Raw genomic sequence first — 19,769 nt, forward strand, 5'->3', positions numbered from 1 at the left:
TCTTCCTCTTTGACCATGAGGTGCTTAAGGCATTTCCAGCTTTTCTGAGCTCTTTTGCGCTTCACCACTGCCTACATGGCATCCTACCTTCCAACTGCCTGACAAGGCTGTAGTTGGCATGCCTGAAGTCCAAGGGCTGTACTCTGCTACTCGCTTTCCTTCCTGCCATCATGTCATCAAGTCTTAAACTCCGGTGTTTCTCATGTGACAGTCAAGGGTGCCCTTGGTTCCAATGTTCCCAACCAATTCTTCCTTCTTAGGGGTGGCTGTGCATCGGTCATCTTTTGCCCATGAGAGAATCACAGGATCCTTGAGGTTAGAAGGGGACTCTGGAGATTATCTAGCACAGTCACCGTTTGGAGGAGGCTCAGGGTCAAGTCCTGTCAAGACCAAATACCTACAAGGACTCAGAAGCCACAACCTGTCCAGGTCACCCCAGGCAGTGCTTGAGCAAACTCACAAAGTCTGTTCTTATGTTTCATGGAATTTCCCGTATTTCAATATGTGCCTGTTACCTTTTGTGCCTTCACTGGGTAGGACTCAGGACAGTCTGGCTCCATGTTCTTCACTCCCTCCCATCAGCCCTTTTACCCATTGCTATGAGGTGTGCGCCGGGGCCTTGCCTCCTATAGGGTGAACAACCCCACCTCTCACAACCCCTCCTGCCTCAGGGGCTCCAGTCGCTTTAAGGGCTTCATGGTCCTTTGCTGGGCTCATGCCAGTGTGATCGTGCCTCTCTCGTACTGGAGAGTTCCTGTTCATGGCACCTGTTTTCTCAGCAGTGTTGAACATACAAGAGGGATAACCTTCCACAATCTGATAGAAACTGCCTTTCTAATACAACCCCGATGCTGCTGGATGCCGTTTCCACATGGGCATCGACTGTCTGATGGTGTCCTTCAGGAGCCACATCCTCTGCTGCAAAGCTGTTTGGAAGGCCACTGGCCCCAGCCTGTCGTGGGGCAGCAAATTCTTCCTCCCTCACTGTAGGACTTTGCATAAAGGGGTTAAACACTACTGGCCCCAGGATGCACCCCTACAAGGCACCAGGGGTTAGTGGCATCCAGCTGGACCTTGTGACACTCATCACAACCCTTGGAGTCCAGCAGCCATCCCAGATTTCAGTCCCCTGCACTGCCCTCTTCCCTAGCCTGTATTTTGTCCATTGGTTTGGAACGATTGTTACAGCAGATGGCATCAAAAGCCTTGTTTAGATGAGATCAACAACATTTGCTGCACTTCCTGCAATCACCGGAGGCAGGCACGTCATCAAAGGAGGCCGTGAGGTTGGTCAGGCCTGCTTTTCCCTCCATAAATCCACGCTGACCCCTCACAGTCACCTTCTTGTCCTCTAATCTTGGGAAAGGGCTTCCAGGATGATTTGCTCCATCACCTTTGCAGGGATTGAGATGAGGCTGACCGGCCTGTCCTTACGGAATCACGGAATCACGGAATCTTCAGAGTTGGAAGGGACCTCTAGAGATCATCTAGTCCAACTCCCCTGCTAGAGCAGGATTGCCTAAAGCACATCCCTCAGGGCTGCATCCAGGCGGGTCTTGAAAATCTCCAGAGAAGGGGACTCCACAACCTCCCTGGGCAGCCTGTTCCAGTGCTCTGTCACCCTCACTGTAAAGAAGTTTTTCCGTGTATTTGAACGGAACTTCCTATGTTCTAGCTTGCGCCCATTGCCCCTTGTCCTGTCACTGGGAACCGTTGAAAAGAGCCTGGCTCCGTCCTCCTTAAACCCACCCTTTAGGTACTTGTAAACATTAATCATGTCCCCCCTCAACCTTCTCTTCTCCAGGCTAAAGAGTCCCAGCTCTTTCAGCCTTTCCTCATAAGGGAGGTGCTCCAGTCCCATAATCATCTTGGTTGCCCTTCGCTGGACTCACTCCAGTAGTTCCCTGTCCCTCTTGAACTGGGGAGCCCAAAACTGGACACAGTACTCCAGTTGTGGCCTCACCAGTGCAGAGTAGAGGGGGAGAATGACCTCCCTCGACCTACTGGCCACACTCTTCCCCATGCAGCCCAGGATGCCATTGGCCTTCTTGGCGACAAGGGCACACTGCTGGCTCATGGATAATTTGCTGTCTACTAGGACCCCCAGGTCCTTCTCCTCAGAGCTGCTTCCCAGCGTGTCCGCCCCTAACATATACTGGCGTTTGGCATTCTTCCTTCCCAGGTGCAGGACCCTACACTTGCTTTTGTTGAACCTCATTTGGTTCCTCTCTGCCCAGCTCTCCAGCCTGTCCAGGTCACGCTGGATGGCAGCACGGCCCTCTGGAGTGTCGGCCACCCCTCCCAGCTTGGTATCATCAGCAAACTTGCTGAGGATACACTCTGTCCCCTCATCTAGGTCATTAATGAATATATTGAACAAAAATGGACCAAGTATTGACCCCTGAGGGACACCACTGGTTACAGGCCTCCAACTGGACTCTGTGCCGCTGATCACAACCCTCTGAGTTCTGTCACTCAGCCAGCTCTCGATCCACCTCACCGTCACCTCATCTAGCCCATACTTTCTCAGCTTCCTAATAAGGATGTTATGGGAGACAGTGTCAAAAGCCTTGCTAAGGTCAAGGTAGATGACATCTACGGCTCTCCCCTCATCCAGCCAACCCATTATAACATCATAGAAAGCTATCAGATTGGTCAGGCATGATTTGCCCTTGGTAAATCCATGCTGACCACTTCCAATAACTTCCTGTTCCTCTACGTGTTTGGAGACGACATCCAGAATGAGTCGTTCCATTACCTTCCCAGGGACAGAGGTGAGACTAACCAGCCTGTAGTTCCCCGGGTCCTCCTTCTTGCCTTTTTTGAAGATTGGAGTGATGTCAGCCTTCCTCCAGTCCTCAGGCACCTCTCCTGTTCCCCATGACCTTGCAAAGACAATGGAGAGCAGTCTAGCGATAACATCTGCCAGCTCTCTCAGCACTCGCGGGTGCATCCCGTCAGGGCCCATGGATTTATGAATGTCCAGCTTGGCCAAGTGGTCTCTGACCCGGTCCTCCTCAACTAAGGGAAAGTCTTCCTCTCTCCCGACCTTCCCCCTTGCCTCCAGGGTATGGGATTCGTGAGACACAGCTTTATCAGTGAAGACCGAAGAAAAGAAGGCATTCAGTAACTCTGCCTTCTCTGTGTCTTCCACCACTAGGGCACCCGTCTCATTCATCAGTGGACCTATATTTTCCCTAGTCTTCCTTTTTCTGTTGATATACTGGAAAAATCTCTTCTTGTTGTCTTTAACTGCAGTGGCCAAGCTGAGTTCTGGTTGAGCTTTGGCCCTTCTAATCTTCCCCCTGCATAGCTTTGTTATATCTTGATAACCCTCATAAGTTGCTAAGCCCCTTTTCCAGAGAATGTAAGCCTTCCTTTTTTTCCTGAGGTCCAGCCAAAGCTCTCTATTTAGCCAGGCTGGCCTTCTTCCCCGTCGGCTCGGTTTTCGGGACATGGGGATGGCCTTCTCCTGTGCTTCTAAGAGCAACTGCTTGAAGTATGTCCAGCCTTCCTGGGCACCTTTGCTTTTCAAAACTGCCTCCCAAGGGACACTCTCAACCATGCTCCTAAACAGGTTAAGGTCTGCCCTTCGGAAATCCAAGGTGGCAGTTCTGCTGGCTCCCCGCCTCGCTTCACCAAGAATTGAAAACTCTATCATTTCATGGTCACTCTGCCCAAGACGACCTCCAACCTTTACATCCCCCACAAGACCTTCTCTGTTAACAAACAGTAGGTCCAGTAGGGCACTTCCCCTAGTAGGTTCCTTCACCAGCTGTGTTAGGAAGTTGTCTTCCACACACTCCAGGAACCTCCGGGACCGTTCCCTCTCTGCTGTGTAGTATTCCCTGCACAGTCACATGCTTGCAAAGGAGCTCAGTCTGAGTTCCCACGTTCTTCCTCGTAGCAGCTTTTGACTGTTTTGCAGACATGTTCTTTTCTTGTGCCGGGAGATGGAGAATCTCCCGTGGGTCCTCCTTCTTGCCCTTCCTGAAGACAGGAGGCCAGTTGCCTTTCTTCCAGTCCTCAGAGTCATTCCCTGACTTCAAAGTGAGTTCAGCTCTGTCCACAGTTCGGCCCTGTCCTGTAATCCCTGTCCCCAGTGAAGCTGCCCTGTTCAGCTCTGCAGCTGTCTTTGACCACTCCTCACTGGTGGCAACCTATGTGGAAGATGACTTTCTTGTTGCCCTATGCATGCCTAGTCTGATTCAATGCCAAGTGAGCTTTGGCTTTCCTAACCCTGTATACTCAGCCTGGCAAATGTTCCCCCCAGAGAAAAGGGCATTGGGAGGAAGAGTGTCTGTGTCATTAGGTAGATGTTGTGGTACGAGGTAAAAGAGAACCAATTTTCTTTTCAACAGTTTTACTTTTCGCTTAAGTCTCTGCTGACTACCAAACTCTCTGAAATTAAGGGCGTATTTCTCAGACAGTGTCTGCTTCCAGACTGATAAGGTCTGATGCATATAACTAATACCAAGGAATGGTGTGCTGAGAGGCTCCTGCTTATACTTATTGCTATAACAACCAAGATCAGATAACTTTGTTGCGCAGCAAGTTGGCGGGTTGCAAACAGAACAGTGGAAAGGGGCCGCACATGTGGGGAGGGGTCGACAGGACAGGTGATGCAAAAGTGAACAAAAGGGTATTCCGTCCCATCTGCCCCATGCTGAGCATAAAAGCGGAGGGATCAAAGGGGTCATCTCTTTCATCAGTGTCCGGCCTCCAAGGAGGACTCTGTCTGTTTGTCTGCCTTTGGTCCTGATCCATGCGTTCCTGAATCCAGATAGGGAATCCAGTTCCCGTCCATCACTGAGTCCGGCCTGGGACTTTCCCAGAACCTGCCAGTGACGTGGTTGTCATCCTGGGAGCTCAATACGATTTTGATATGTTACGTATTTCATCATTTTCTTATTAATATTTTGTATTCTTCTTACTATTTTATTATTAATATTTCATTAAAGTGGTTTAGTTTCTTTTTCAAGCCAAGTTCTCTCACTCTCTCATTCTCTCTCCTCTCCTCTGAAGGGAGATGCTCTCTCATCCCTGAAGTGAGAGGGGTTAAAAACAGCATTTGTTGTTCATTTTGTGGCCAGCCCTATCTCCTCCTCTTTTGGAATTTCTTAGCCCATACCTGATCCTTTGGTCCATTCTGGATGCTGGAACTGCTTGTCATGGGAGAGTGAAGGCGGAAGAAGGTGTGGCATGGAGAAAGACTGAGGTGTCTCAGAGGTGTCTCCTGAGATATGGGCTAGTAGAGACCTCACTGGGCATGATAACTTTTGGGAGGGTTATTTTGGGATGAGAGGAAGGTGAGACCAGTGGGACTCCCTTCTCAAGCTTGTGGCTTTTTACATTCATCGTGGTCCTCCAGGGTTTTCCTTACCCAGCCCTCAGACTCTGCTTCCCTCTGCCCTCTCTCCCAGGTGCACCTCCAGATCCAAGACATGTCCTGCTACAACCCGTGCCTGCCATGCCAGCCCTGCAGCCCGACCCTGCTGGCCAACAGCTGCAATGAGCCCTGTGCCAGGCAGTGCCAGGCAGTGCCAGGACTCCACCGTCGTCATCCAGCCCTCCCCCATGGTGGTGACCCTGCCCGGACCCATCCTCAGCTCCTTCCCGCAGAACACTGCCGTGGGATCCTCCACCTCTGCTGCCGTTGGCAGCATCCTCAGCTCTGCGGGAGTGCCCATCTCCTCGGGGGGCTTTGGCCTCTCTGGCTTGGGCAGCCGCTCCTGCGGCACAAGGTGCCTCCCCTGCTAAAGCTGCTGGCAGTGGCCCTGGAGAAGGGGCCCAGGGACCCGCAAGATGGTACCAGACTGGGGACAGAGCATTGTGATATTGCTTTCAGAGGGGCTGAGCAATCCCAGCGACCCTTGCAAAAGGACAGGACTTGCCTTGGCACTCAGAAAGCGTGGACCATGCCTGCCTTTCCCCTCTTCCACTCTACTTTCCCTCCTGCGTCCTTCTTCTCTTGTGCTGCCCTGGGCTGTGAGCCCCACAGAGCCAGCTTAGGCAGGACCTGCTGGCCCTGCCCCCTCTCTGGGACAGGCAGATCCACACCTGGTGGGATGACCGCCACAGCCATGGGGCACCGACTCCTTTCTGCCCCGGTTGCTCCCTGCACTGGGGCCTCCACTCAGAGCAACCTCGTATCCCTCTTTTGACTCATTAAAGTTCTGCTGCGTTCTAGCCATGTCTCTGTGTCACCCTTTCCCCTGCAGATGCTCTCCCAAGATGCCCAGGGGGACAGATTTTGCGCAGGGGTGGTTCCGGGATGGTAATGCTGTGGTTGTTAAGGCAGGATTGCTTTGAGTATGCGCAGTCATACTGTAGGAGACCCTCTGCTTTCTAAACCTCACTGCCTATCTGGGGCTGGAAGAATTACCCGATGCTATTCAAAGACCATAGTTACTCCAAAGGTGAATTTAGGACTCCTACCAAAGTTATATCTTCTCCACACTCAGGAAGCCCCGTCCCCTCACCCTCTCCTCCCCAAGGAAGGGGTCCACCCCTCTCACCATCCTACCCACCCTCTGCTCCTCTGCTGAACTCGCTCCACTCAGTCAAGGTCTTTATTGCATTGCAGCCCACAACTCAACACAGTGTTCTAGATGCCATCACGGGATTGCTGAACAGATTGGGGTCGTTGCTTCCCTCGATCTTCTGGCTACGCTCCTACTTATATAGCTCTGGATGCTGATGACAGTCCATGTGTCCAGGAGCAGCACTGGGACTCGCATGTGTTTTGATGGGGTTACCGCAAAAGCACCTTTTCCTGGCCCTGCTTTTGGGCTACTGCTTGCTAGGGGCTGAAGGATCTGTGTGGAGACGGGGCTGGTTGCTACCAAGCCAGCTGCCATTCAGGACTCTGGGTGGGCATGTGTCATCTTGCCCACCTCTGGCCTGTAGCAGTTCAGCAGCCTTTGCTGCTGGTCACCGCATTGCTTTGGAGAGCTCCTGGACAGCCCTTTGAGACACTCAGCATGCCCCCGCTGCCTCTCTTCCCACCCCAAGTCTCTCCCTGACGCCATCTCCCCAGAAACATTCCCAGGAAGCCCTGGACACAGACAGGGATGGAGAAGGGCAAGAACAACATGCATTGCCTGTGGGTCTGTGTGGTGTGTTGGCCCTGGCAAGCACAAAGTACCCACCAGCTGTTCCGATCCGCTGTCCCAGTGGTGTGGGGGTAAATTGGAAGAGCAAGAAAGCCAAATACCCTTGGGTCAACATCAGAACAATCTGAGAGGGGAAAGGAAAATAGTGGGGAACAAAAAGTGATGCAATCACTCACTACCTACCACCAGCAGACTAACACCCAGCAATTCATCAAAGAACAGATACTTTGGAAAGACTGGCTGCAGTTTCGTTCTTGAGCATGATGTTATATGACATGCAATAGCCCTCTGGTCAATTCAGATCCCCTCCCAGAAGCTTGCCCACCCCTAGCCTCCACTGCAGCGGGGTGCAGAGTGAGGAAGAAAGACGGCCTTGATGATGTGAGGGCACTGTGCAGTGATAGCTAAAGCTTTGCTGTGTTCTCTGCACTGTTTTAGCCAGACATTTAAAGCACAGCACCATATGGCCTGCTATGAGGAAAATTATCTCCATCCCAACCAGGGCCAGTTCAGCCTGGTGCCCCCATTGCCTCTCCTGCTGTCCTCTGAGGACATTGTCTTCTCAAGCCTCCTCCTCCAGCACAGTGGCAGCCAGGACAAGAGGAATTCCTGCCTCTCCCCTCCCCTCCCCTCCCCTCCGCTCCCCTCATCTCCTTTCTCCCCTCCTGTCCCTACACTGCTGCCCTCACAAGGCCTTGCACAGCCCAGGCTCTGCAACTGAGGTCAGCAGTGGCCACGTTCCCTTTCCCCAGCATGTGCACTGAGGCCAAGAGGGCATTTTTGGGCAGAGGCTCAGCAAACTGGGCCTGACGGCCAGGGGCTCTGGTGGAATCGTGGATGCCTCCTCACCTGCAAGTGACAGTGGCCCAAGGGCACTTTGGCTGCGTCCAAAGAGTTATTGTCAACATCTCAGTGTTGTGGTGTCCTTCAGGGGTCTGTACTGGGACCAATACTATTTCATTTCTTCATCAACGACATAGAGAGTGGGACTGACTGCACCCTCAGCAAGTTTGTGGATGACACCAAGCTGAGGGGCACAACCGATATGCTTGAGGGAAGGATTGCAATCCGGAGGGATCTTGACAGGCTTGAGGAACGGTCCCATGAGAAACTCAGGAAGTTGCACAAGGCCAAGCGCAAGGTCCTGCACCTGGGTTGGGGCGATCCTCAATATCAATACGGTCTAGAGGGTGAATGGTTGAGAGCAGCCCTGCGGAGAAGGACTTGGAGATACTTGTGGTAAAAAACCTGAACGTGAGCCATCAATGTGCTGTTGCAGCCCATAAAGCCAATCATACCCTGGAATGCATCGAAAGAAGCATGGCCAGCAGGTTGAGGGAGGTGATCCTCTGCTTCCAGTCTTCTCTCATTAGACCCCATCAGGAGTATTGCAGCCAGTCTGGAGTCCCCAGTACAAAAAAAGTCATGGACCTGTTACTGCACGTCCAGAGAAGGGTTACAGAAAGGATCGGAGGAATGCATCACCCCTCCTACGAAGAAAGGCTGAGGGAGTTGGTATTTTTCAAGCAGGAGAAGAGAAGGCTCTGAGGAGACCTTGTGACATTTCAGTGTATGAAGGGGACTTATATAAATGTAGGAACAGAGAAATATAAAGGGGAATTCAGAGAGAGACTTTTTATGAAGGCCTGTAGTGATGGGACAACGAGCAAGAATTTTAAACTGAAAGATCATAGATATAGATTGGCCATAAGAAAGAAACTTCTTACAGGGAGGGTGGTGAGACACTGGAAAATGTGGTCCAGAGAATGATAGGATGCCTCGTCTTTGAAGAGTTCAAGGTCAGGTTCGATGGAACTTTGAGTAATGTGATTAAGTGACAGATGTCCCTGCCCATGGCAAGAGGGTTGAACTAGGGGATTTTTAAGGGTCTCTTCCAATCCAAACTGTTCTATGATTCTATACTATGGTTGTATGCTAAGGCAGCCCTCTGCACTGTGTCTCTCCCCCTGAGAATGCTGTGGTTAGGATGGGTTCTCCTGGCCTCTCCTGGAAAGCTAGTGGATCGCAGTCACTGATCTACCATGGGTAATTATACTCAGACCCAAATACGCAAACAAATTCAAAAATTAGAGAACCAGCCGATGCACAAATACGCATATTTAGTGCAAGCCTATGTCGGCAATCATTCCCAGCAAACCCCTCCCAAAACCCACCCCTGATTACCATCTCTTTCCGTGGGCATCTTGGAAGAGCATCTGCAGGGGAAAGGATGACACACAAGTGTGGGCTGAAATGCAGCAGAACTTTAATGAGTCAAAAGACAGAAACAAGGTTGATCAGAGCAGAGGCCTCAGGTACACAGAGCAGCAAGGGGCAGAAGTGAATCTATGCCCCATAGCTGCGGCAGAGATCATGACAGGTGTCCATCTGCCTGCCACAGAGAGGGAGCAGGGCCAGCAGGTTCTGCCTAGTCTGGCTCTATGGAGCTCACAGCCCAGGGCAGCACAAGAGAAGAAGGACGCAGGAGGGAAAGTAGAGTGGAAGAGGGGAAAGGCAGGCATGGTCCACGCTTTCTGAGTGCCAAGGCAAGTCCTGTCCTTTTGCAAGGGTTGCTGGGATTGCTCAGCCCCTCTGAAAGCAATATCACAATGCTCTGTCCCCAGTCTGGTACCATCTTGCGGGTCCCTGGGCCCCTTCTCCAGGGCCATCACCAACAGCTTTAGCAGGGGAGGCACCTTGTGCCGCAGGAGCGGCTGCCCAAGCTAGAGAGACCGGAGAGGCCAAAGCCCCCGGAGGAGATGGGCACTCCCGCAGAGCTGAGGATGCTGCCAACGGCAGCGGAGGTGGAGGATCCCACGGCAGTGCTCTGTGGGAAGGAGCTGAGGATGGGTCCGGGCAGGGTCACCACCACGGGGGAGGGCTGGATGACGACGGTGGAGTCCTGGCACTGCCTGACACAGGGCTCATTGCAGCTGTTGGCCAGTGGGGTCGGGCCACAGGGCTGGCAGGGCTGGCATGGCAGGCACGGGCTGTAGCAGGACATTTTTCAATGGTGGAGATGAACCTTGGAGAGAGAGCAGGGGAAAACAAAGCACGAGGGGTGGTTGAAGAGCAGCCTGGTACCACACTATCCTATCGCTCAGCCAAAAGTGCCCTACGAAGAGTGACCATACCCAAGGAGATCCCTATCCAGCCCACAGCTGAGGAGACACCTCTGCAAAGCCCCTCTTCATGAAACAACTTCTTCTCCCTGCCCCCTCTCATGGTAAGCAGCTGCAAGACACAGCCCAGGACAAAGGGACAGGTATGTGCTGAGAAATCCCAGAGGAGGAGGAGGAAGAGATGAAGGAGGAGGAGGAGGAAAACAAGAAAGAGGTTCAGACTCACCTTGTTCTCAAGGAGATGGAGGGGAGAGGAGTGGATGAGAGAGTGAGGAGAAGGGCCTGCTTTTATACTGCTCCTGCACCGCCCCAGGCTGAAAGTCATTGCATGTGGTCAGTAATTTGCCATCAGACTCGCCTCCAAAGCAAAATATGCTACCTAATGGCACAGTTCTGTTTTGGTTTACATCAACGCTGCTGCTTCATTTCCTCATTTCTGATGATTGCCTCTATAGGCAGGTGGGCTACACTGTGCTTTCAAATGCCTTTGCCCAAGGAAAGCTTCTTCTGTGGAGACATTGATTTCTTTGGTAAAGCCATCCACTCTCATGGCAGTTCCAGGAGTTCCCCAATCAATGCCCTCAGCTTTGGACAACTTTGCCGTACCAAACCTGGTGATTCCTCAACACAATCTGTGGAGTCAGGTCCCTCCTCACTACCAGAGGGGTATGTTGGGGCACAGGACAGTGCTTTGTTCCTCCCACTCTCCTCACACCACCATGCACTTTGGTCACACGCTTTGGACCCTGACCTACAGGATATTCTGAGGCCAGGCCACTTTTCCAAAACATGCTGACCACCCTGTGACCGCTCTGAGCTGTGTTAGTGCTGGCAAAAAAGTCTTTATGAGGGCAATGGCCATTGGAGGTGCCTGGAGTAATGTACTCAGGTACAGCCCAGTGCTCAGAGCTCGCCTTCCCTCGGCGGGAATACAGCTGCCCAGGCCACAGGGGAACGAAGCCCTGCATGGGAGAAGGGCCTGCAGAGAGCACGCACTCCTGGCTTGGCGTCACACCAAAAGGCTGACACACGGCCAATCCACAATTAGAGTGTGACTTGCCATGGGTAGGGAGAGTCTGTCCCAGGAAGCTTGCCTGCTAAAGGCTTTCCCTTGCCCTCCTGAGACATGTCCCAGCTGCCTTCCTGCCTGCAGGGCAGGGTAGTGCATCACCTTTTTGATGTAGTCTGAGAGCTGTTTTTGAACACAAGGCCACTCTGATCCCCTCCCCTCCCTGAGCATCCTCAGGCACGTGGCACTTCAGGGTCCTGTCAGGCCTTGCTTGCTGTGGAGTTGGGGGAAATTTCCTGGCCTCTGCCATGGTGCTGGGTTGTGCTCCAAGCTGACGAGTCCCTTGGGGCATGGGAACGGAGGCATGGTGAAGCCCCAGTGCCGGGAGAAGATGTATCGCCTGGGACCCAGGGATGGTGAGTCCCGGCTGGTGGGGAGCTGCTTTCTGCAAGCCTTTCTTTTCCTCTGCAGAGCATTCAGGACAGGTCCTCACCACGGCCCGGTCTCTTTGTCCAGGTAGGTGAGGCCTGTGCACCCATTCCCTTTCACCCTCCAAGTCTCTCTCCATCGCTGACCCTGCCCCAGGGGGCAGATGTACCCAGAGGAGGTTCTTCTCTTACAGGTGCAGGACTGGACATTTGTCATTCTTAATCCCATGAGACTCCCGTGGCCCAGTCCTCCAGATGATCTAGGTCTCCCTAAAATGCATTCCTAGTCTGAAATGCATCAGCTAGCTTGTACGGGTCAACCTTTCTCAGGCAGTCATTGATTTGATACCCATCCGCTGCTGGGAGGGCTCCCCCTCATTCCTTCAACTCTTTCAGAGAAAGCATAGGGGCCTGGGAGACCTTGTAGGTGAATACTGAGAGAGAAAAGGGATTGAATTCCCTAGCCTGCTCTCTGTCAACTTTCAGGAAATCAGCTGCCCCAGTCAGCTGTGGGCTCATATTTTCCTCTGTCAGTCTTCAACCACTCTTGTACAGGTCAATGTTCCTCCTGATGTTTGTTGCCTGTTGCTCTGGATACCCCTTGCAAGACTCAATGCAAGCGAAGTTTTGGCTTCCTAACAGCATCCAAACATGCCTAGCAATTATTTCCAAATTCCTCCTTTGCAGCTCATCCATCCTTCCACCTCCAGAATGCTGCCTTTTGACATTGGTGCCTTGAGTACTCCACTTAGCCAAAGCCAGACGGCTGAGGCATCTGCTTGTTGTCCTGATTATTGGCAATGGACTGTTCTTGACCTTGGACTGTGAGGTGCCTAAGGTGCTGCCAGCTTTTCTGAGCTCTTTCTGGTTCACAGCTGTCTCCATGGCATCTTCCATACCAGCTGCCTGATAAGGCTGAAGTCAGCATGCCCAAAGTCCAGGGGCTCTCCTCTGCTACTCGCTTTCCTTCCTGCCATCAAGTCTTGAATTCCAGTGTTTCTCAGGCATTACAACCAAGGCTGCCTTGATTCCAATGTTCCCAACCAGTTCTTCCTTCTTAGGGACAGCTCTGCAGCATGTTTCTTTCCCATGACAGCATCACAGGATCCTTGAGGTTAGAAGGGGACTCGAGATTATCTAGTCCAACTGTCCCTGCTCAAAGCACGGTCAGGCTTTGGAGGAGGCTCAGGGTCAAGTCCTGTCAAGCTCTGAATACCTACAAGGATGGAGAAGACACAACTTGTCCAGACAACCCCAGTGCTCAACCATGCTTGAGCACCCTCACACTAACAAAGTCTTTTCTTATGTTTTCATGAAATTTCCCATATTTCTCTATGTGCCAATTACCTCTTGTCCCTTCACTGGATAGGACTCAGGACAGTCTGGCTCTATGTTCTTCACTCCCTCAATTCAGCTCTTTTACCCATTGCTATGAGGTGTGTCCTGGGGCCTTCTCTCCTACAGGGTGAATAACTCCACCTCTCACAGCCCCTCCTGCCTCAGGGGCTCCAGTCACTTTATGAGCACTGAGGCCCTTTGCTGGACCCACCAAAGAGCCTCTCTTGTACTGGGGGCCATGAACTGGACATCTAATTTTGTCTCAGCAGTACTGAGCAGGGAAGAGGGATCACCTTCCACAATCTGATGGAAAAAAACCCTTCCTAATGCAACCCAGATGCTGTTGGATGCCATTTCCACATGGGCTACCTGATGGTGTCTTCCAGGAGCCATGTCCTCTGCTGCAAAGCTCTTTGGAAGTGCACTGGCCCCAGCCTGTCATGGGACAGCAAATTCTTCCTCCCTCACTGTAGGACTTTGCATAAAGTGGTTAAACACTCTTGGCCCCAGGATGCACCCCTACAAGGCACCAGGAGTCAGTGGCCACCACATGGACCTTGTGACACTCATCACAACCCTTGGAGTCCAGCAGCCACCCCAGATTTCAATCCCCTGCACTGCCCTCTTCCCTAGCCTGTATTTTCTCTGCTGGTTTGTAATGATTGTCAGAGCAGACAACATCGAAAGCCTTGTTAAGATGAGATCAACAACATTTGCTGCACTGCCCTCACCCATTGGAGGCAGGCACTTCATCAAAGGAGGCCGTGAGGTTGGTCAGGTCTGCCTTTCCCTCCATAAATCCATGCTGACCTCTCACAATCACCTTCTTGTCCTTTCATCTTGGTAAAGGGCTTCCAGGATGATTTGCTCCATCACCTTTGCAGGGATTGAGGTGAGACTGACCGGCCTGTCTTTACGTGGGTCCTTCTTCTTACCCCTCCTGAAGACAGGAGGCCCACCGGCTTTCTCCCACTCCTCAGATGCATTCCCTGACTGCTGTGACATTCAAAGTGAGTTGAGAGCGGCCATGTAGTGACACCAACCAATTCCCTCAGGTGCATGGTAAGGATCAAGCCTTGGTTTTGCTGCTTACCTGCCTGGAAGAAGACCTTCTTGTTGCCCTTCACATGCTTTGCCTGATTGTACACTAGGTTGACCCCACCAGCACTTAGGACAGTATCTTGACCCTGCGCTCACACCACCACCCTGCCCTTGAAATGCTTGGGTGTCCCATCCCAGCACATGAAAGGAACCTGCATGGTAGACCAGTCATGCCAGAAATGAGGAAATGTGATGGCAGTGTTGAGGGAAACCAAAACACAACGTGTGCCATTAGGTAGCATATTTTTCTTTGGAGGTGAGTCTGATGGAAAATTATTGCCCACACGAAGTGACTGTATGCCTGAGGCAGTGCAGGAGCAGTATAAAAGCTGGCCCTTCTCTCTTGTAATCTACTCCGCTTGCCTCCATCTCCTTGTGTATGAAGTGAGTCTAAAGCCCTTTCTCCTTCTCCTCCCCTGGGAATTCTCACAACATACCCTGTTTGTTCTGGCTTGTGGCACTACTTATTTTTGGGGAAATTTATGTTTTGGGAAGGGGGCAGAAGGTGTGGCATGGAGACAGGCTGGGTCTTGGCTGACATGTGGTATGGGCTAGGCAGGGACCTACCTGGGCTTGATCACTCGTGGCAGGGCTCTTTTGGGATGACGGGAAGGGGAAACACGTAGGGCTTGCTTCAACTCCTCCACATTTTGTGCCCACCTTGTGGCTTGGCTCCCTCTTGATGGGAGCGACAAGTTACTCTTTATCAAACTCTAATGCTCTACTTCCCCCTGCCCTCTCTCCCAGGTGCACCTCCAGCCCCAAGACATGTCCTGCTACAGCCCGTGCCTGCCATGCCAGCCCTGTGGCCCCACCCCGCTGGCCAACAGCTGCAATGAGCCCTGTGCCAGGCAGTGCCAGAACTCCACCGTCGTCATCCAGCCCTCCCCCGTGGTGGTGACCCTGCCCGGACCCATCCTCAGCTCCTTCCCACAGAACACCGCCGTTGGAAACTCCACCTCTGCTGCCGTTGGCAGCATCCTCAGCTCTGCGGGAGTGCCCATCTCCTCCGGGGGCTTTGGCCTCTCTGGCCTCTCTGGCTTGGGCAGCCGCTCCTGCAGCACGAGGTGCCTCCCCTGCTAAAGCTGCTGGCGATGGCCCTGGGAAGGTCCCCAGGGACCCAGAAGAAGGTTCAAGACTGGGGACGAAGCATCGTGTTGTTTTCAGCGGGTCTGAGCAAGCCCAGCAACCCTTGCAAAAGGATAGGGCCAGCCTGGGCTCTCAGAGAGCGTGGCCCATGCCTGCCTTTCCCCTCTTCCACTCTCTCCTTTGCCTCTCCTTGTTCTCTTGTGCTGCCCTGGGCTGTGAGCCCCACAGAGCCAGCTTAGGCAGGACCTGCTGGCCCTGCTCCCTCTCCGGGACAGGCAGATTGACACCTGGTGGGATAACTTCTATAGCCATGGGGCACAGTCTCTTTTCTGCCCCTGTTGCTCCCTGCACTGGGTTCTCCAATTAGATTGACCTGGTATTCATGTTTTGACTAATTAAAATTCTGTTGCATCCCAGCCCATGCCTCTGTGTCATACTTTCCCCTACAGAAGCTCTCAAATGATACTCAGGAAGAAGGAGGGTGCTCTGGTGTGCCTCTGGGAAGGGTTTCTTCAGGATGCTTACACAGTGACACAGTCTTGCTTTGAGTATGCACATTAATGCATCAGTTCACCTCCCATTCCTTCAGGAATTGTGATGGCTCCTCATGTGCCCCACAGACCCATAGCTTCCCCAGACCAACACTCTCCTCACCATTTCTGCTGCAGTGTTTGCAGAAGGAATGTCCACACAGAGGCAGTTAAAAATCTTTCTTGTGGTGGGTTACATTGTCTTGCTGCCAGATTGGTGGGGATACAGTTGTTATCTTCTTGATCACATCCATACGCATGTAACGATGTCCACCCTGCCATTTTACTGCCAAGAACCACACGTCCTGTGCACCTCCTTTGACCTTGCTTCTTTTGGTGGCCAATCCACCTTTTAGAAGAATCAGAATTATTCTTTGGCCCTTCTCTAACACTTCTTCTGCTTTCTTGCCCCGCGTGATGGGGCAACCACACTGCAACTAAACTGACAGCCTTCTTGCACGGCCCCTTCTTAGCAGCTCTCTTCAACCTCTGTTCACATACACAGGCTGACAGCTTAAAAGTGGGCTCACCATCCCACTTCCCCTGGTCACGCAGGAAGAACCAGAGAGAGCCCCGCAGCATGGTCCTGGGTCTTTCTTTCCTGCTGACCACAGCGGGAGGGGACTGGCGCCGTGGGTTGCCCCTCACAGCTGAGGTGCTGGCCTGTGGGAAAAGGAGCAAGAGAGATTTTCTTCCAAATTTCAGAGGTAGCATGATGCTCTGTCCACAGTTGATGTATCCAAACCTGGGCAATACATTCTTGCCAAGAATATGACACTGGTGCATTTTGGATCACCTTTATCATGTGGCCCATATACACAGGCTCTTCTCCAGACCTTTGGAGACCTCATTGTCATTGAAGTCACCATAGATGACTTCCAGCACTGCTAATTCTCTCAGGTACTGGATGCCTACCTATGCTTTTCTTGCTAAATCACAAGATCATCCTTCAACAGATATCTTGCCCTCACACTTGACAGGAGACTCCTCCAGAGGCTGCAATTCATTCCCTCTTTCCCAACTCCCCTGTCAGCTCCACGGTCCCTAGTGAGGGATCCCAGCTTTTGGCTTCCTCACCTTCCAATTCCTGACTGTTGGCCCCACTCTCCCAGCATCAGAGTTGCCAGGCAGTAATCCGCTTACGTCGCTGGTGCCTGTAATCTTTCCACATGTCTCAAAGTTCTCTTGAGGTCAGGGAATGGGTACTTTGCATCTCTTGAGTGATTTCTCTCACTTCTCCCTTACATTTCTTTGCTGAAGGGCCAGCTTCTGGTCCTGCAGAACAGACTCTTCCTCCTCCTCACTCCCTTATAAACCAATTATATAGACCCATTCACCTCCTGCTCCACTTTGTCACTACTGGGGCGATTGTTCCTTGAATGGATATCTTGCCCTTGCACTTGACAGGAGATGCCTCTAGAGGCTGCAATTCACTCCCTCTTTTCCATTTCTTCTCCTGAGCCTTTGCTGAAGGACTGGCTTCTGGATCAGGCTCTTCCTTCTCCTCATTCCATTACTACTCAACAATATGGACTCATTATGGACCCAGAAGCTGGACCCAGCTTCTGCTGGGGAAAGGATGACACAGAGACATGGATTGGGATGCAGATGAACTTTAATAAGTCAAAAGAGGAAAAGAGGAAAATGAGGTCGCTCTTAGTGGAGGTCCCTGTGCAGGGAGAAACAGGGGCAGAAAGGAGTCGGTGCCCCATGGCTATGGTGGAGATCCCACCAGGTGTGGATCTGCCTGTCCCGGAGAGGGAGCAGGGCCAGCAGGTCCTGCCTAGGCTGGCTCTGTGGGGCTCACAGCCCAGGGCAGCACAAGAGAACAAGGAGACGGGAGGCAAAGGAGAGAGTGGAAGAGGGGAAAGGCAGGCATGGGCCGTGCTTTCTGAGAGCCCAGGCTGGCCCCGTCCTAATGCAAGGGGTGTTGGGGTTGCTCAGCCCTTCTGAAAGCAACAGCACAATGTTCCGTCCCCAGTCCGGTGCCACCTTGTGGGTCTCTGGGGACCTTCCCCAGGGCCATCAACAACAGCTTTAGCAGGGGGGGCACCTTGTGCCACAGGGGCGGCTGCCCAAGCCAGAGAGGCCAGAGAGGCCGAAGCCCCCGGAGGAGATGGGCACTCCCGCAGAGCTGAGGATGCTGCCAACGGCAGCGGAGGTGGAGGATCCCACGGCGGTGTTCTGCGGGAAGGAGCTGAGGATGGGGCCGGGCAGGGTCACCACCACGGGGGAGGGCTGGATGACGACGGTGGAGTCCTGGCACTGCCTGACACAGGGCTCATTGCAGCTGTTGGCCAGCGGGGTCGGGCCACAGGGCCCGCATGGCAGGCACGGGCTGTAGCAGGACATGTCTTGGGGCTGGAGGTGCACCTGGGAGAGAGGGCAGAGGGAAGCAGAGCTCGAAGGGTGAGTGAGGATCAGCCTCTCACCCTGCTAAGACAGAGTCAAGGCATGAGTTGCAGATATAAGCTGGAGACGTTGTTCCCATGGGTGGCTTCTCCTCAGCCCAAAAGAGCCCTGCCCAGAGCATCTAAGCCCTCACAGAGACACACACCCAGACCTAGCCCATAGCTTAGGAGATACCTAGACAAGCCCTTACCTTTCTCCATTGTCTATCTTCTGCCCCCTTCCCTCTCCTATGACAAGCAGTAGCAAGACGCAGTGTAGGACAAAGGGACAGGTATGCGCTGAGATACACTGGAGGAGAGCGAGAAGGCAAAGGAGATAGGGGTCAAGACTCACCTTGTTCCTAAGGAGATGGAGGCAAGTGGAGTGGGTGAAAGAGTGAGGAGAAGGGCCCACTTTTATACTGCTCCTGCAGTGCCTCAGGTGTACAGTCACTTCAAGCGGGCAAAATTTTCCAGTAGATTCACCTCCAAAATATCCTACCTAATGGCACAGGTTGTGTTTTTGTTTCCCTTAACGCTGCCATCACATTTCCTCATTTCTGGCATAACAGGTCTACCATGCAGATTCCTTTCATTTGCTGGGATGAGATGCCCAAGCATTTCCAGGGCAGTGTGGTGTCAGCATGGGCTAAAGATACTCTCCAACGTACTGGTGGAGTCCACATGGTGTTGAATCAGACAAAGCATGTGGAGGGAAACAAGGTCTTCTTCCAGGTAGGTAAGCAGCAAAAGCAAGGCTTGGTCAAAGTCAACCACAGCACTGAATGGGACAGATTTGCTGGGGACAGGGGTTATAGGAAAGGAATAGGCACTCCAAGGGGTCTTGGCCTCGGTCTTTACTGGCAGGATTTGCTGTTGAAAGATCAGGCTCCTGACATTCCTTGGAAAGTCTGGAGCAAGGAAGACACAGCTGCGGTAGAGGAGGATCAGGTGTGGGAACACTTAAACAGAATGCATGAACACAAGCAACATGATGCCATGGACTTAAGGGAATGTTTGGTGTCACTACATGGCCACTCTCAACTCCCTTTGAATGTCACAGCAGTCAGGGAATGCATCTGAGGAGTGCAAGAAGGGCCAATGGGCCTCCTGTCTTCAGGAAGGGCACGAAGGAGGAGCTGTGGAAGGCCAGGCCGGTCAGCCTCACCTCAATCCCTGCAAAGGTGATGGAGCGAATCATCCTGGAAGCCCTTTCCCAAGATGAAAGGACAAGGTGACTGTGTGGGGTCAGCGTGGAATTATGGAGGGAAGAGCAGGCCTGACCAACCTCTTTTGGTTATGTGCCTGCCTCTGGTGGGTGAGGGCAGTGCATCAAATGTTGCTCATCTTCTCTAAACAAGTCTTTTGACGCTATGTGCTGTAAAAATCATTACAAACCAACAGATAATACAGGCTAGGGAAGAGTGCAGGGGACTGAAATCTGGGATGGCTGCTGGACTGCAAGGGTTGTGATGAGTGGCATGAGGTCCAGCTGGGGCTTCCAAACAGCTTTGCAGCAGTGGACATGGCTCTGGAATTACAGAATCAGGTACCCTGTGCCTGTGTGGAAATGGCGTCCAATAGCATCATGGGCTGCATTAGGAAGGCAGTTTCTCTCAGACCATGGAAGGTGATCCCTCCTCTCTA

At 52.5% G+C, this 19,769-nt stretch overlaps 1 protein-coding gene across 1 annotated transcript; it reads right to left on the reverse strand.

Moving 5' to 3' along the window:
* Positions 1-9,795: 9,795 nt before the first annotated feature.
* On the reverse strand, positions 9,796-10,562 carry LOC128919502 (feather keratin 1-like). Its single transcript, XM_054224798.1, has 2 exons — positions 10,464-10,562; positions 9,796-10,077 (listed from the first exon to the last, which is right to left on the reverse strand). The coding sequence occupies exons 1-2, from the start codon at positions 10,560-10,562 to the stop codon at positions 9,796-9,798; spliced, it is 381 nt and encodes a 126-aa protein (XP_054080773.1).
* Positions 10,563-19,769: the final 9,207 nt, after the last annotated feature.

Source organism: Rissa tridactyla, chromosome 19, assembly GCF_028500815.1.
Source record: "Rissa tridactyla isolate bRisTri1 chromosome 19, bRisTri1.patW.cur.20221130, whole genome shotgun sequence".
NCBI lineage: Eukaryota > Metazoa > Chordata > Aves > Charadriiformes > Laridae > Rissa > Rissa tridactyla.

What these genes read in the sequence shown, in the direction of transcription:
- LOC128919502 (XM_054224798.1), bottom strand. Translation starts at nt 10,562, where the DNA reads ATGACTTTCAGCCTGGGGCGGTGCAGGAGCAGTATAAAAGCAGGCCCT. An exon ending in TCCATCTCCTTGAGAACAAG is followed by an intron (nt 10,078 to 10,463) that starts GTGAGTCTGAAC and finishes CAGCCCTGCCAG; the next exon opens with CCCTGTGGCCCGACCCCACT.